The following is a 13,888-nucleotide window of genomic DNA, read 5'->3' as shown; positions in this document are numbered from 1 at the left end:
CTTGTCGTCTCTCCTCGTAAGCAAGAAAAAGGAGGAAGTCCATTTACGTATTTTCGAATGTTATCGTTCCTCTAGTATCCTTTGAGTAGATTCTTCGACGTAACCAAGTCTCGTGAGAAGTTTATCTCGGTCCTCTTATTAGAAACGGAGACGTTCTTCGTTCTGGGGGCACGCGATCTTGTCTCTCCTCGTGAGCAAGAAAAAGGGGAAAGTCCATTTACGTATTTTCGAACGTTATCGTTCCTCGAGTATCCATTGGTAGATTCTTCGACGTAGCTAAGTCTTGCGAGAAGTTTGTCTCGGTCCTCTTGTTTCTCCGCGTTTAGAAATGGAGACGTTCTCCATTCTGGGGGCGCGCGATCTTGTCGTCTCTCCTCGCGAGCAAGAAAAAGGGGGAAGTCCATTTATGTATAATACTTTTCGAACGTTATCGTTCCTCGAGTATCCATTGGTAGAATCTTCGACGTAGCCAAGTCTCGCGAGAAGTTTATCTCGGTCCTCTTATTAGAAACGGAGACGTTCTCCGTTCTAGAGTCACGGGATCTTGTCTCTCCTCGTGAGCAAGAAAAAGGGGAAATCCATTTACGTATTTTCGAACGTTATCGTTCCTCGAGTGTCCTTTGGTAGATTCTTCGACGTAGCCAAGTCTCGCGAGAAGTTTGTCTCGGTTCTTTTATTAGAAATGGAGACGTTCTCCGTTCTGGGGGCGCGAGTAACGAAAACCCTCGGTTTCAGGGAACGCGTCGTTGTTGCTGCAAACGGACGAGTGCAACGCCGGAAGACACCCCCTGCTGGCGAACAATCTGCAGGACGGTGGCGCGGACAGCGACACGAACAGCCATTGCGCGTTGATCCTCGAGGAAACGACGCCCACCACGGCGAACCACAGCTGCGGGACCGCACGTGAGAAGAGCAACGGCAACAACAACTACGAGATGCGCGAGTTCAACAGGAGATTGTTGCTGTCGAACGGCGGTAGCCCGGGAACGGGAATAACGGCCGGCGGTCAGAGCAGGCGCACCTGACTATGGAAGTGGTGGCGAAACACCTCGAACCGTTTCCTCTACAGGAGCAACCGGTCCGCCGAGATCACCGTGTATAAGTAAGCCTGCCCGTGCATCCGGGGCGCATAACCCCCGCGCGGAACAAACGGAGAAATTGTTTGGAAAACGTGGCGCGAGTCCCGCTCCTCGGATTCCACACAGAACCGCTTACACGGGAGGGTGTCGCGTGAAACTGGGTCCAAGGCTGTGCCGTTGAAGTTCGCTCGGGACGAAAACAGATGTAGTTAATTGGACCAGTAGACAAGGAGCCGCGTGATGATTAACCGTGGGACGAGTTACAACTTTCAGCGGTAATTGTAAAATCTACGGGGTACACAGTTTACCGTACGGTTTCGACGAACGTACGTAGCTAATTGGAGAGATTCTCGGTACGTTTTCGGAGTGAAAATATCGAGGCGTGAGTGTTTCTATTCGAGAACGCGTTTACCGCTGTTCGATGAGATTCGTCGAACTATGGATCATTGGGTTTGAAAGGAAACCGGTGTACGATGAATTGGTTCGAATAATCGTTGCTCCTCGTCGTACGATAAATCGTTACGTATTCTTATTAATGTTCGTGGATATGGAAAAGCGTATAATCGAGGGTCGAAGTTCTCTGTTCCTAACGATTTCAACGATGCAGCCTGATCTAGTCGCGCGAGACACTCTATATACAGAACGGTTACGTTGTCGGTAGCCAGCGTTTTTCTTGCGAACGATCGGTATGAGAAAAAAGTGGAGAAATATCGCTATTCTTGTACGAAGGTTGCAGTGATTTAAATCAGAGATTCTCAACCTGGTCCTAATGATTAATCGTTTATTGGATGTTCGAAAGAATTGGTAAGGGTGGTTTTAGGGATTGGCGAATAAATTGATTTTGATCATATTCGAAAACGCATCAAAAGTAAGTATCAATGATGGGCAGCAAACTCGAGGATCTCGTTAATTTTGTTACTTCATTAATTATTATTGTTAATTATATACACTTATGGAATAATTTTGTGTTTCTAGTAAATACAAATTAGAAAAATATTGTTGTTTTTCTGTTGCCACGTTTAATAAAAAAGGTATTGTTGATCCCTATTTCATTCCTGTTTCATTCCTAACGGATTCGATTGTATTTAATTTCGAGGAGTCCGTTCTCAATCTGTTTGCAATATTTGCGTTAAATTTGAAAGTATGAAATTGATTTCAATTAACCTGTATCAAAAGATCAACTCCTGTGACGTCACCTATTTCACTTTCAAATTTTGTAACCTTTTAACAGCGCGAAGTATTATAAATATTCAGATAATATAATTTTCTGCAACACTGTTACTGCGACGTTAAATGTTACAATATTATGGGTTATAAATCGTCGTGTTGCTTGTAAGAAAACAAAAACAAAAAAAAAAAAACACGTTGCTATTATTACCATTTTCATTTTTTTTTTTTTTTTTTTTTATTTCCTATCAATGGCTCCGAAGAAAAACGCTGGGTAGCGATAAAACAAACAGCTCTGTATATCGTTCGTAAGCTATCCGAGTTAAAAGAAATTCGACGACGACGAAAAAGAGAATCCAAGAAGGGACACTTTTATAATTCGAGAGTTGGATGTGCGAGCGAGAATACAATAATTAGATCGTAATATATAAAACAATTTGTTCAATTGAAACGATTGGATGAGTACTATCTTGAAAAGACAATACACACGCTTGTAGAAGCGGTAGACTAGCCGAAAGCGAGTCGGGGATACGTTCAAGGTATTGATTTTCGTGCACGAGTTTCCTTCAAATCCGAAGAGGGGTTCGCGTTTGATCGCTTTTTTCGAATCTCGACATCATCGGTTTGGACCCTTCGCGCGTTTCGAACAAAATTTTCGCTCGTGTCCTAACAGGGAGAAAATAAGAGAGAGGTGAGAGAGAGAGAGAGAGAGAGAGAGAGAGAGAAAAAGAGAAAAAAAAATTAATAAAAATAAAAAAAACGCAACCAACGCGAACCAAATTCTATCGTAGATTCTCGAATTTCGATCGATCGCCAATTATCGAAATCGATTCCTATTTTCTACGATGACTAGTTCACGCGAAATTCGTGAACCACACGCGACTCGTTTCGACTTAAATCGCGCACACTGCTATGCGTATAGTTGGTGGTACAAATATAGCGAGGTACTTGAAGCACATTCAAGAGGTTTATTCACCCTTACAGGTCCAACGTCGAGTCAGACACGATAACTTTTAAGCGCTTGTCCCGGGTTCGATGGAATAAAAAATATAATATTTTATCGTACAAAACCGAGAACCATAGCGTTAAAGTGACTCAATATTCAACCTTCGAGGCTAATCGGATCTTTCTAAAGAATTAATTCGACCCAATTTGAATTCTAATGAAACGCCGCGTGCGATGAACGCCCATCGGCGTTCGGCGAACGCGGCCGACTAAACACGATTACCGGAGTCCCGCACACGACGCGAGTTAAAATTCCAAATCTTGGCACCGAAAGGACTAAGGCGTACCAGCACCCAACGAACGATACTTCGTCCCTGAACCGTCGACACTGCACACCACTCCACGACCAGTTAGCTACAACTTTTATCGCCTCGCTGTATTTCCTCCGCCAAGAACACATACACGTGCAAACATACGCACACGCATACTCCGATTCAAAGCGTTTCCGTTCCGTCTGCAAGGAAACGAGCCGCGGACTTGATATTCGCGTCCGAATCGTAACGAGAGAAGATAGACGAACCCGATATGCTGATTCTCGTAGCAAACCGCTGAGGACTGACGTCGTTAATATTTTTCTAACAAAACAAATTCCCTTACCTACGGATCGCTGTAGAACCGCGGGTCAAATAATTCGACGGGCGTGCTCGTTTCGTATGTCGCGTCGAAGATTTGGGCGCGCGTGTCCGTCGAGACTGAATCGTCGTTTTATTTTCTTAAGCAACAATTCATCGCGGGGGCGTTGAAAGGAAACGTTGAAACGCGTACCGAACGTCGCCGTGCGTATCGACTCGAATGCTCTCGACGCGCACGGCGTACAATTATGTAAGGACGAGACGCCTCGATTCGAGAATCACCTACGAAAATCGTCGAACGTGGCGATTTCCATCGGACTAAATACAGAATACTCGTGCTTTCCCATCGACGTGAAACGTACTTTACTTTTCTCTAGACCGCGAAGGATAGCGTTGCTTATTGATTTCCTAAGACCGCGACCCGTCGCCGGAAACGATTAATTAGACGGCTACAAAGGGACACTTCGATCACTCGATTATAATTAGACGCACGCTGTACGTACGTACGCGCGTAGATAGTCCTCGCTCCCTTTTGTTTACGAGGCTTGCTCGAATTAGGGACTACGCCAGGGCTCTTGACGGACCCAATTTACTCGAGTGACCGGCTGGTACCCGGTTACACGGTTAAGTACCACGGTTCTACGAGTAACACGGTTACGATTATCCGGGTAATTATGTCAAAGATTTACATAAAATTATGCGTAACTGTAACCCGATTCCGGTAAGGACCACGATTATCTTCTGTTTGCACTGTGCAAGATACGAAGAATGGAGCGTCCGGTTTCTGATGTAATGTACAAAAGAAGTGTACGTGGAGAAATATTTTACACGTGACAAGTTAAAAGTAACGATAGTATCGATTAGAAACGGGTTAAAATTGTATCGAATATTGTGTAAACGGTGGGAATTCGGATAATTGTAACTCTGTTGACCGAGTATCTGGACGTCAAGAACTCTAGAACTTTAAATCAAGTTTCAAGGTATCTTTGCGATATACGTCTGTGAAAAATTCTTACCGAGTGTCGCGTTCAAGATTAGTTACGAAACAAAGAAAAACTTGTGCTTCGTGCAATTGAGATTACGAAAAGTAGTAAACTCGTAGAAAGATGAACGTTCTCGTACCATTTCTTTATCGTTGTTTTCTATGTGCGAATCGAGAGATTCGAAGGTCAACGAACGATATTTTTATTGTCAGAGTCGAGGATTTGACCAGCAGATGTTTCGTTGACGTCTATACATAGAACGGTAGATAATTTTATTCGGAAAGTAGTAGCAAAACAAGTTTTCTACTAGCGTGAACAAAGTTCGCGAAATATTTATATCGCAAAGAGAGAAAACAAAAACAAGTTGAATCTCCTGTCCCAGGATTCGAGCATCGTAATAAGGAAGACTGCAGCGACCGAATAAGTTAGATGGTAAAATAAGACCAAGCGTACTTAAACGTATTGATACCGCGACGGATTATACATAACGAATGACCAAATCAAAATATATACAGTACTAAGCGTATCTTCATTTTTGTTTTTTTTTTAAAGGATAGATCCGCAGACCCGGAGGTTTCTAACGTTTCTAAAGATCCTTCCGGCTCCACGAGCTCAGCAGCCCGCAGTAACGTTCGAAGTCGTACGTTTATTGCAGGAAAAACGTGTAATTGGATTGTCGTACGTTGAACAGGAAGCTTGAAAGATTTATTCGATTTTCTTTATCGATAATAAACGAACCGAGGTCGGACTGGAGTACACTTTTCATAATTCACGCTCGCGGTGTTCACAAAAATAATGATTTTCGTTAAACAGACGAGCACATTGTTCGAATCCGTATCGAAGTGAAACGGAACAAGGATAAAATTCGAATCTATTTCGAGGTTCTGTCGAGACGCTTGAAAAATTGGAAAACTTGATCAAAATTTCGAAAAAAAAAAAAAAGAAAAAAAACATCGACGGTGTTCAGGCTCGATTACACGGTTTGCAAATATCCGAATTGCGCGTTTCTCTTGCAACAGCGCTGCAGGTGCAAAGTCAGCACGGCGATGAAACCCGAAGTGCCGACGAACAGAATATATTTCCTTTTGCGCGACGACACACAACAGCCACGATGAAACCAGATACGATGCGAGCGAAACGAAAGGAGGAACACGAAACGAGAAAAAAAAAAGAAAAAAACATATATATATAGAGAGAGAGAGAGAAGAAATAAATGCGAACCAAAAAAAAAAAAAAAAATAATAAAAAAAGTAAAGTGCATCGAAGCCGCACAAAGGAAACGGAAGGCTCCAGCGCCTTCGTGGTCCTTGGAAATTCTCTTTCTACGCATATTCCTTACACGTCTTTCCGTCCTCGCACGGTCAGCGAAATCAATTACTTTTGTAGATTTGTTTTTGAGCGGTAAGTTTCCTACGCTCTCTCTTGAAACGAGACGAGTCGAGGACGTTTCGGGCACGAAACCGTTGTATACTGATTTTTACATAAATCATGCGAGTGGTACACCACAGTGCAATGTAACTATCGTTGCTGTACAGACGACGACCATACAGAGTGGAGCATTATTCGACATAACGAATTTTCATCGAAATTCCAATCTTCGAATTCACGACCAAAATTGTTCGTAAGCATCGAATGATTTCCTTTTCGAGAAATTGTTTCATCGAACGAAGAAACTTCTCCCAACTTGGGAATGAAAGTTCATTTTCGTAGAATAAACTTTAACGAACTAGTTACACTCGATGACTCTTCGCAATTAAAAGTAAACAAGAAATACATACGTTGACACAACTGATCTTAAATATCTCGAAAGTAGTATACGTTCCGATGATACTTGGCATCGACTAATGAACATGCCTCTTGCGTCTATTCAGATGTAAATTTCAACGTGTAAGGTATACATATTCGTTGAAATCGATTCTGACGCAAATGAAACTAAAAACGTCTCTTCGTTGCTAACGACTGTATTTGGTTAAAAATTGATTCGTTGCGTATGTAAATCCGTGAGTTTCACTCGTTTCGAAATCAAGTTTGCCCAACTCCGTGATATTAACCGAAGGTACGATTAGCGATAAAAAACAAAACGGTGTCCTAGTTTTGATTCAACGTTTCCAGCAACAATCACGGTGAAGTTGAGTTGTTATTTACGCGCGTGTTGCCAGCAATCAAACTTTAGCAAACGATACCCGAGGTGATATATCAAAGGTTAATCGCTTATCGTCACGCAAACGTTTTCTTCTTTTTTCGTACCGTACTTACATATATATGTATTTTGTAAAATTACCAAGCCACCCGCTAATCATTTCGGTCAAGCGGCCGGTACGTCAACACGCAACATAACGATGACGATGCACGATAGTTACGGCGTAATATTGTGGAATACTACCGTCACACTGATTCTGCCCGCGAAACAGGATTACAAAGCGCATCTGTTTTTCAACGAGCTATATACAATATATACACGAATTCGGCGCGAAAGCGGAGAGCGATTGGAAACAGTAAATGTAACTCCGCAGATATAAATAATGACTATAAATTTTCCTAAATAGTTCTTTTTATATAAACGAGATACACGCAGCGCGAGTAGTCTGTATTGATTTGCGCTGTAAAGTCGTATAAATATGAATACGATACTCAACGTAATTGGCTTCCTAGCTAGGATTAATCGAAATCTATAGGATTGTACGTGTACGAACGCAATGATAATGGACACACTCTAGTAGTAGACTGTATATAGCGGTGTTCGGTAGAATACGTTAAGTCGTCGATCGTCTGCTTAAGAAAAAGCCACAACCGAGTTCAATACCGAGACGTTGTTTCTTTGGTCTTGTCCCTGGAGTAACGCGAACGGAAGTTGTAAATCGATGGCTCGTCGTTAGACTTCGAATTTGATCTTTTGCGTCTTTCTCGTAATTATATCAGTCTGGACAACAGGGTATCATTAGCATCGTACGTCAACGCGTTAGGTTACCAGAGAAGCCATTGTTGAACATCGTTGAGCTATTGTTTCCTTTTGATTTCCCAATTTTTTTTTCGTTGGACACGTTTGACTTTCAATACGTAAAACAACCGCCATGACTTTCACGCGTTAAAGGAACCGCGTTCCAAGTAGTCCGAGGTTCTTTCTTAATCAGGCCATCGAGTTGTCGTTGAATGTACTAAGATAAAATAATAATACGAAAGCTTACACCTCGCAGACATACAGCCTCTGCCACTAAATGTATATAAGATACATTATATGTATAATGACAGATAGCGTAATCGATTTTTAACTGATCATTTAGATGGCAACTATGTTACCGCAAGCCGCCCAGAAGCGAAGACCTACACGCTACCTTTTAAATTAGAGATAAGGTATCGCGTCAATTTTTGCTGCATGGAACAATGTATCGCAGATGCGCGACAAGTTGATACTAGTCCGACAAGATAAACCGACACGGGGAAAAAGGGAATCGTTCACCTGCATCACCTGTAACACGACAGCTACACCTCTACGCGGACGCGTTATCATTACCGGTTAAATTGGACAGATGTGGAGATCCATTGCGTGACAAGAAACGCGAACGAAACAAAACGCGACAAAGTGAGATACAATGATAGAGTTTGCGAACGCTTCTCAAATACATTTTGCATCTCACTCTATCGTGTTTTGTTTCGTTCGTGTTCCTCGTCACACGATGGATTTCTACACCTGTCCAATTTGGTACATAATGACAATGCGTCTGCGTAGAGATGTAGCTGTCCCGTCGCAAGTGATGCAAATGGACGATTCCTCTTTACCTTGTACCGTTTCAACTTGTTGAAGCAATGCCAACTCCTCGCGCGTCCCACGATACTCCACTCCTTTACTTCTTTTATATTTTTTTCATTTCTTTTATTCTATTTGGTTGTTCATAAAATCCTCGCGTTGCATACTTGTAAACGAAGGGAAGACTTTGTATCTCTATGTTCCACTAAGATGTATCCTGACAATTATATGATCCCATAATGAGAAAGGCTTTAAAGGTTCAAATGTGTAGTAATTTGTAACTGATTGATATTTAAATGTAATACGTATGTATATCGAGAAGAATGGAAGAGAGGGAGCTTTAAATAGTGCCTGCTTAAAAAAAAAAAAAACAACAACCCAATCTACTGTATCTGTAAATGGTTAAACACAGTATGTACGTTGTTTCGTACATGGTAAATTCTATAGAAATACCATAGCCAAGTATGGGAAAAAGTGTTAACTAATGAACTGCATACGTTATTTTGGTAATTATATATATTGTCATGCACAACGAAACACGCTTATCTCAAGTTTTTTTAGAGAAATATCTGTAAGTACTATTTTGACAGTCGTATTGAGATTTGAACGATATAGAAAATTAATTTAGTAGAACATTCCTTTGCAAAGTGTTCTATCCCTGCATTTTTTAATTTTAATACCTTGCAATTTAGGAGAATCAATGCATTGACTTATTTTTTTATCATGTTTTACTATTCTCTTATTCTATTATTACATTATACCACTCTTCCCCATACTATACTATGAGTTCATATTATTCAATATTCTTAAATGTACATAAAACCTATGTGGTCGTAATTGTATGTAAATACTGTTAAACGTTCTATAACTCCACTGAAATATGAATACAAAAAAAATTGGTTATTTAGTATAATTCTGACTTAAGACTTGACTTACTTTTATCTCAGGTTCCTTCACATGCAATATGGTATCCATCATAGCTCCGCCAATTACAATCTGCATTATATCCATTGAAAAATTAAAACAAGAAAAAACAGTATAATTTACTTTCTTAGAAAGTAGAACTGATACGATAAAAATGTTTTTAATATATTTTTAAATTAGTTAAATTTACCGGTTGTTTTTTTGATGATAGAAAGTAGTTAGATGCAGTGCTGTTAGAAAAACTTTGACATACTTCGGTAAAATTTACTGCCATTTCTGCTGCCACGTTTGCATTATTTTCTATGAGTGCCATATCTAAACATAAGCCGTCAATTTTTAAATGTCCACAATTTTTTGTTATCAAATGTGTTTGCCCCATTGGTTCAACCATACTTACTGGCTTGAAGAGTTTTACCATGTGTGATCCGATTTAATTCTTCTAACAAAAATGGAGTTACATTCTTTCCAGTTATACCTTTACATTTTGCACTTTCTAAAGCTTTGCATATTGTTAACTCCATTTCTTTTGGATCTAACGCATATATTTCAGGAATAGGAACAGCAAACAGCAATCCCATTTGAAGACCTAATTTTCTCTGATTTTTTAGAATGTTTGCTGCTTCTTTTGAATTAGAAACTTTATGTGGTACTTTTATTTTTTCAAGCGTTTCAGTACAATAAAATGCTGGAAAATGATTTGTTTCACCAATAACTATTACAGGAACTCCACGAGTTTCCTACAAGGAAATATAATTGAATGAATCCTTTAACGTAATAAAATTTATTTGTTATATAAAAACATATACTAACTAGATATTCTAATGTTTTGCCAATGTCTAAAATAGATTTAACACCTGAGCATACAACAGCTACAGGAGTACGTCCAAGTTCTATTAAATCGTTACTAATGTCAAAAATTAATTCTGCTCCACGGTGAACACCACCAATACCTCCTGTTGCCATTATTGGTATACCTGCTAAATGTGCTAATAACATAGTTGCACTAACTGTTGTTCCACCATTTAACTTTTGAGACATGATTGTTGATATGTCTCTGCATGAACATTTAATAGTTTTTACAAAATCTGCCCTAGCCAAAGTTTCCAATTGTTCATGGTTGAGACCAATATGTATCTGCCCATTTAAAATTGCTATAGTAGCAGGTACAGCACCCTAAACAAGTACAAATATCAATATAATAGATCTCTATTGTTACAAATTTACTATACTAATATAATCTTCCTTTCTACCATTCAAAAATATAAACAGATATAGATATTTGTAAATGGATTTGACTATAGAGCTCAATGACAGTTACTTTTGTTCTAACAGCATTTTCAACTTTGATAGCTGTCTTCAAGTTATCAGAATAGGGCATTCCATGAGTAATAATTGTGGACTCTAGGGCTACAATTGGTAGCCCATTTTTTTTTGCCATTGCTACATCATGACCATAAACAAAAGCATTGGAATTAGTGCTGAACCGATAATTATTTAATAAATTGCAACTTTTCACTTTTTCAACAAGCTTTCGACAATTTATCCATTGCATCTTCATATTTTTCGACACGTACGAATAACGTAACTATTTAGCTGTAACTAATTGTGCTGATTATAACTGTTCACTGAAACACTAAATTAAGAACAAGTGATACATTTATATGAAAAAAAAAAGAAAGAAACACACAAAGATCTTACCTAACACTAACTATTTCAGATAATTCTAAATGAATCACACTGGTTGTGAAAATATATAAAGTGATAAGAAGAAATATCACAATTTCTTCACTTCTTTATCAAACCTCGAAAGTAAAATTATTCGATTTATCGATTTGATATAATTGTGATTCTATTCGATTTAAAAGATCAACTCATAATCTTTTATGTCAACAAATAATTCTTATTAACATTTTATATATTACATGTATTAATTTATTGAATTATAACTTGCTTATTTTTCATAACTTATTTTATTTATAAATATTTCTTAAAAATACAAACATATAATAAGTTTTCTTTCGACAAATGAATGACATTGAACGAAATACTAATGGATAACTGAAAAAAAAAAATACAAATAATATTTAAGTTCACTGTATAGTTTAATGCGATTGTAACACTTAAATGTTACCAAATTTTAATTATGAAAAACGCTGAATGAACATTAGGTATTAAACGCATTCATTTTTCAAACAATTCGTTAAAAAACGTTGAACTTTGATCTATAAAATCAGGGACGTAGTTAGTATAAGTGGACTTCGTATAAAGTGAATTCCAATTATTTAAATATGTTGTCGATTTTTAATAAATATACATCAACAAGGAACAAGCATTTCTATTTTGTCGTATATGTACATTTATTACGGAGAAAGTCGTATTTTTCATTCACACAAAAATACATTAGTAACACGATATACGTTTAAACAAATTCATGATTATTTAGAAGTTACTTGTATCAGAAATAGCTATTCCTTTTAATAGTCCATTACACTACAATATTAAGTGAAATTGAATAGGTTTTTGTGTTTGGGCTTCTCAATTCTTTTAAATATGTATACTTATCAATTTACTCGTTTCTCTTGAAGAACTCACTGAAAAGTTTACATTTTATATTATCAAACCTGAAATATTTAGTGTTTAATAGTTTTTAAATTAAATATAAAAATAAAACATTTTATTTCCATTAAAATATTATAAAAAAATTATTATTTCTTTTTCGCACAATATCATTAGAATATTACAAAACAAGAAAATATTTGATCACCAATGTGTTCTGATTAGCAGTTGTTACGCTCCTGTAGAAAGTACATATAGTGTAACGGATGTGATTTCGTCAGTTCGATGTCGTACGCGTAAAAGACTATGAATTTAAACGGTTTGCCTTTAAGATTATAGATATTGTTTATCAGAAATAAATTTTTACATTTAAACCTATTAATAAAAATATGAAATCGAAGAAATCAAGTTCTGTTGGAACACTTTATTTAAAAATTTATAATCTTGTACAAGTTTTTGGGTAAGTGTTGATAGTCTTATTTCAGAGAAAGTTTTGTTCGTTAAATTAAAAAAAAATATTACTTAATGATAGTTCGTTAAATTCTTCACATAATTATTTCTATAAATAAACAGTTAATGTTATAATTAAAATATCATGTAAAAAACTGTTATTGCAGTTGGTGTTACATATTTTACAAGTTTCTGCAAAATGATTTTTCATCTACAACAGGACCTGATTTGTGGCAGAGTGTTAAATGGCCTGTTATTATTTTTCAACATGCTGCACTTTTGGAGGTAAGTACCTGTTTTTAGCTTAGTTTTCTTTATAAAAAATGATGAATAGAATGTATCTATTTTGTAGGTAGTACATGCAGCACTGGGTTTAGTTAAATCAAATCCTGCACTGACAGGTTTTCAAGTTTTAAGTAGAGTTGCAGTTGTAAGTGCTGTACTGCTAGCAACTCCAGACAATTATGCTGCATCATCTCCAGGACTTCCATTGGCCCTCTTAGCATGGTCAATAACAGAAATAATCAGATATTTGTATTACTTTACAAATCTCATTAAATTTGTGCCATATTTTCTTACATGGTTAAGGTATGTAATTTAGAAAATTATATTAAATGTATTGTAAGTAGTTATATTTATTAAAGTTCTAAACAGTGTATTTTAATCTTTACAGGTATACATTATTTATTGTATTGTATCCGATTGGTGTAACAGGAGAACTATTATGTACGTATGCTGCTACACAATATGCAAAAGCTTATCCACAGGCTTTCAATTACATGTTTCCCAATTCATGGAATTTCATTTATTACTATATGCTTATAGGTATCATGTTAATATACATTCCTGGTAAGCATTTTAAATATTGTATTTATTATTATTACTGCATCAATAATACATTTTAATTATGAGATTACTATATATTTTTATCAAATTACAGTTTTTCCAATGTTGTACTTGCATATGATTTCTCAAAGGCGCAAGATTTTAGGAGGTAGCACACATAAGAAAGCTCAATGATGTAAATAAAATTTTATATTTAATATTAATGACACATACATGATGTTGTTACATGAGGTGAATATCGCTATCACCATCAAAGTTCATTATTTCTTTCACATAGAAAGAAAGTCATCAACTTACCATCAACAGAGACATTTGTCAAAAATTTCAATTTATAAAAGTTCTATCTGCTTCATATATATTTCAAATATTCTATTTTTAATTATATATTATGTATATAATTTGTAATACAAACAAGGAATTTATAATTAAAAATGTTCAATCGATAAAAACAAATTTTAATTAATCTAAACTGAAGTCACCTGTATAAATAAAAACAAAATTAATCGTAATAGTACATTGAGTTGCTAAAATTTAATATTCATATTTCGTACAATATATTTC

At 36.9% G+C, this 13,888-nt stretch overlaps 3 protein-coding genes across 6 annotated transcripts in view; 2 read left to right on the top strand and 1 right to left on the bottom strand.

Moving 5' to 3' along the window:
- LOC143152749 (uncharacterized) overlaps positions 1-11,180 on the top strand; it is a 32,610-nt gene extending 21,430 nt beyond the window's left edge. The window contains exons 4-5 of one of the 2 annotated variants that reach the window (XR_012993633.1): positions 736-1,102; positions 5,359-11,178. Coding sequence is in view for 1 of the 2 variants with exons in the window: in XM_076323207.1 (XP_076179322.1) it covers positions 736-1,025 (290 nt within the window). In the remaining variant the exon portion in view is untranslated. Of the gene's footprint in view, positions 1-735 lie in introns of both variants that reach the window. The other variant, XM_076323207.1, reaches the window with a different exon arrangement.
- The window catches only part of LOC143152739 (uncharacterized), a 43,078-nt gene extending 31,830 nt beyond the window's left edge, over positions 1-11,248 (bottom strand). The window contains exons 1-6 of one of the 3 annotated variants that reach the window (XM_076323177.1): positions 11,174-11,248; positions 10,794-11,108; positions 10,286-10,648; positions 9,873-10,212; positions 9,666-9,790; positions 9,488-9,547 (exon numbers count right to left, since the gene is read on the bottom strand). In XM_076323177.1, the coding sequence (XP_076179292.1) occupies positions 9,488-9,547; positions 9,666-9,790; positions 9,873-10,212; positions 10,286-10,648; positions 10,794-11,033 (1,128 nt within the window). In that variant the 5' untranslated portion in view covers positions 11,034-11,108; positions 11,174-11,248. Of the gene's footprint in view, positions 1-9,487; positions 9,548-9,665; positions 9,791-9,872; positions 10,213-10,285; positions 10,649-10,793; positions 11,148-11,173 lie in introns of those variants that run through there. The other 2 variants (XM_076323194.1, XM_076323186.1) reach the window with 2 other exon arrangements.
- A 1,079-nt stretch (positions 11,249-12,327) lies between these two features.
- On the top strand, positions 12,328-13,793 carry Hacd1 (3-hydroxyacyl-CoA dehydratase 1). The gene is made up of 5 exons (XM_076323540.1): positions 12,328-12,491; positions 12,649-12,766; positions 12,834-13,069; positions 13,155-13,330; positions 13,422-13,793. Exons 1-5 carry the CDS (start codon positions 12,421-12,423, stop codon positions 13,499-13,501), a joined length of 681 nt encoding a protein of 226 aa, XP_076179655.1. The 5' UTR covers positions 12,328-12,420; the 3' UTR covers positions 13,502-13,793.
- The last annotated feature ends 95 nt before the right edge of the window (positions 13,794-13,888 follow it).

This window comes from Ptiloglossa arizonensis, chromosome 1 (genome assembly GCF_051014685.1).
Source record: "Ptiloglossa arizonensis isolate GNS036 chromosome 1, iyPtiAriz1_principal, whole genome shotgun sequence".
NCBI classification, from domain to species: domain Eukaryota; kingdom Metazoa; phylum Arthropoda; class Insecta; order Hymenoptera; family Colletidae; genus Ptiloglossa; species Ptiloglossa arizonensis.
Note: the sequence above shows the minus strand (reverse complement) of the source record. Positions and strands in the feature narration are given on the sequence as shown.

Excerpts from the sequence above, each read along its gene's own strand:
- Hacd1 (XM_076323540.1), top strand. The coding sequence starts at position 12,421 with ATGAAATCGAAGAAATCAAGTTCTGTTGGAACACTTTATTTAAAAATT. Across the intron at positions 12,492-12,648 it reads AATCTTGTACAAGTTTTTGG|TTGGTGTTACATATTTTACA; the intron begins GTAAGTGTTGAT and ends CTGTTATTGCAG. Across the intron at positions 12,767-12,833 it reads AACATGCTGCACTTTTGGAG|GTAGTACATGCAGCACTGGG; the intron begins GTAAGTACCTGT and ends TCTATTTTGTAG.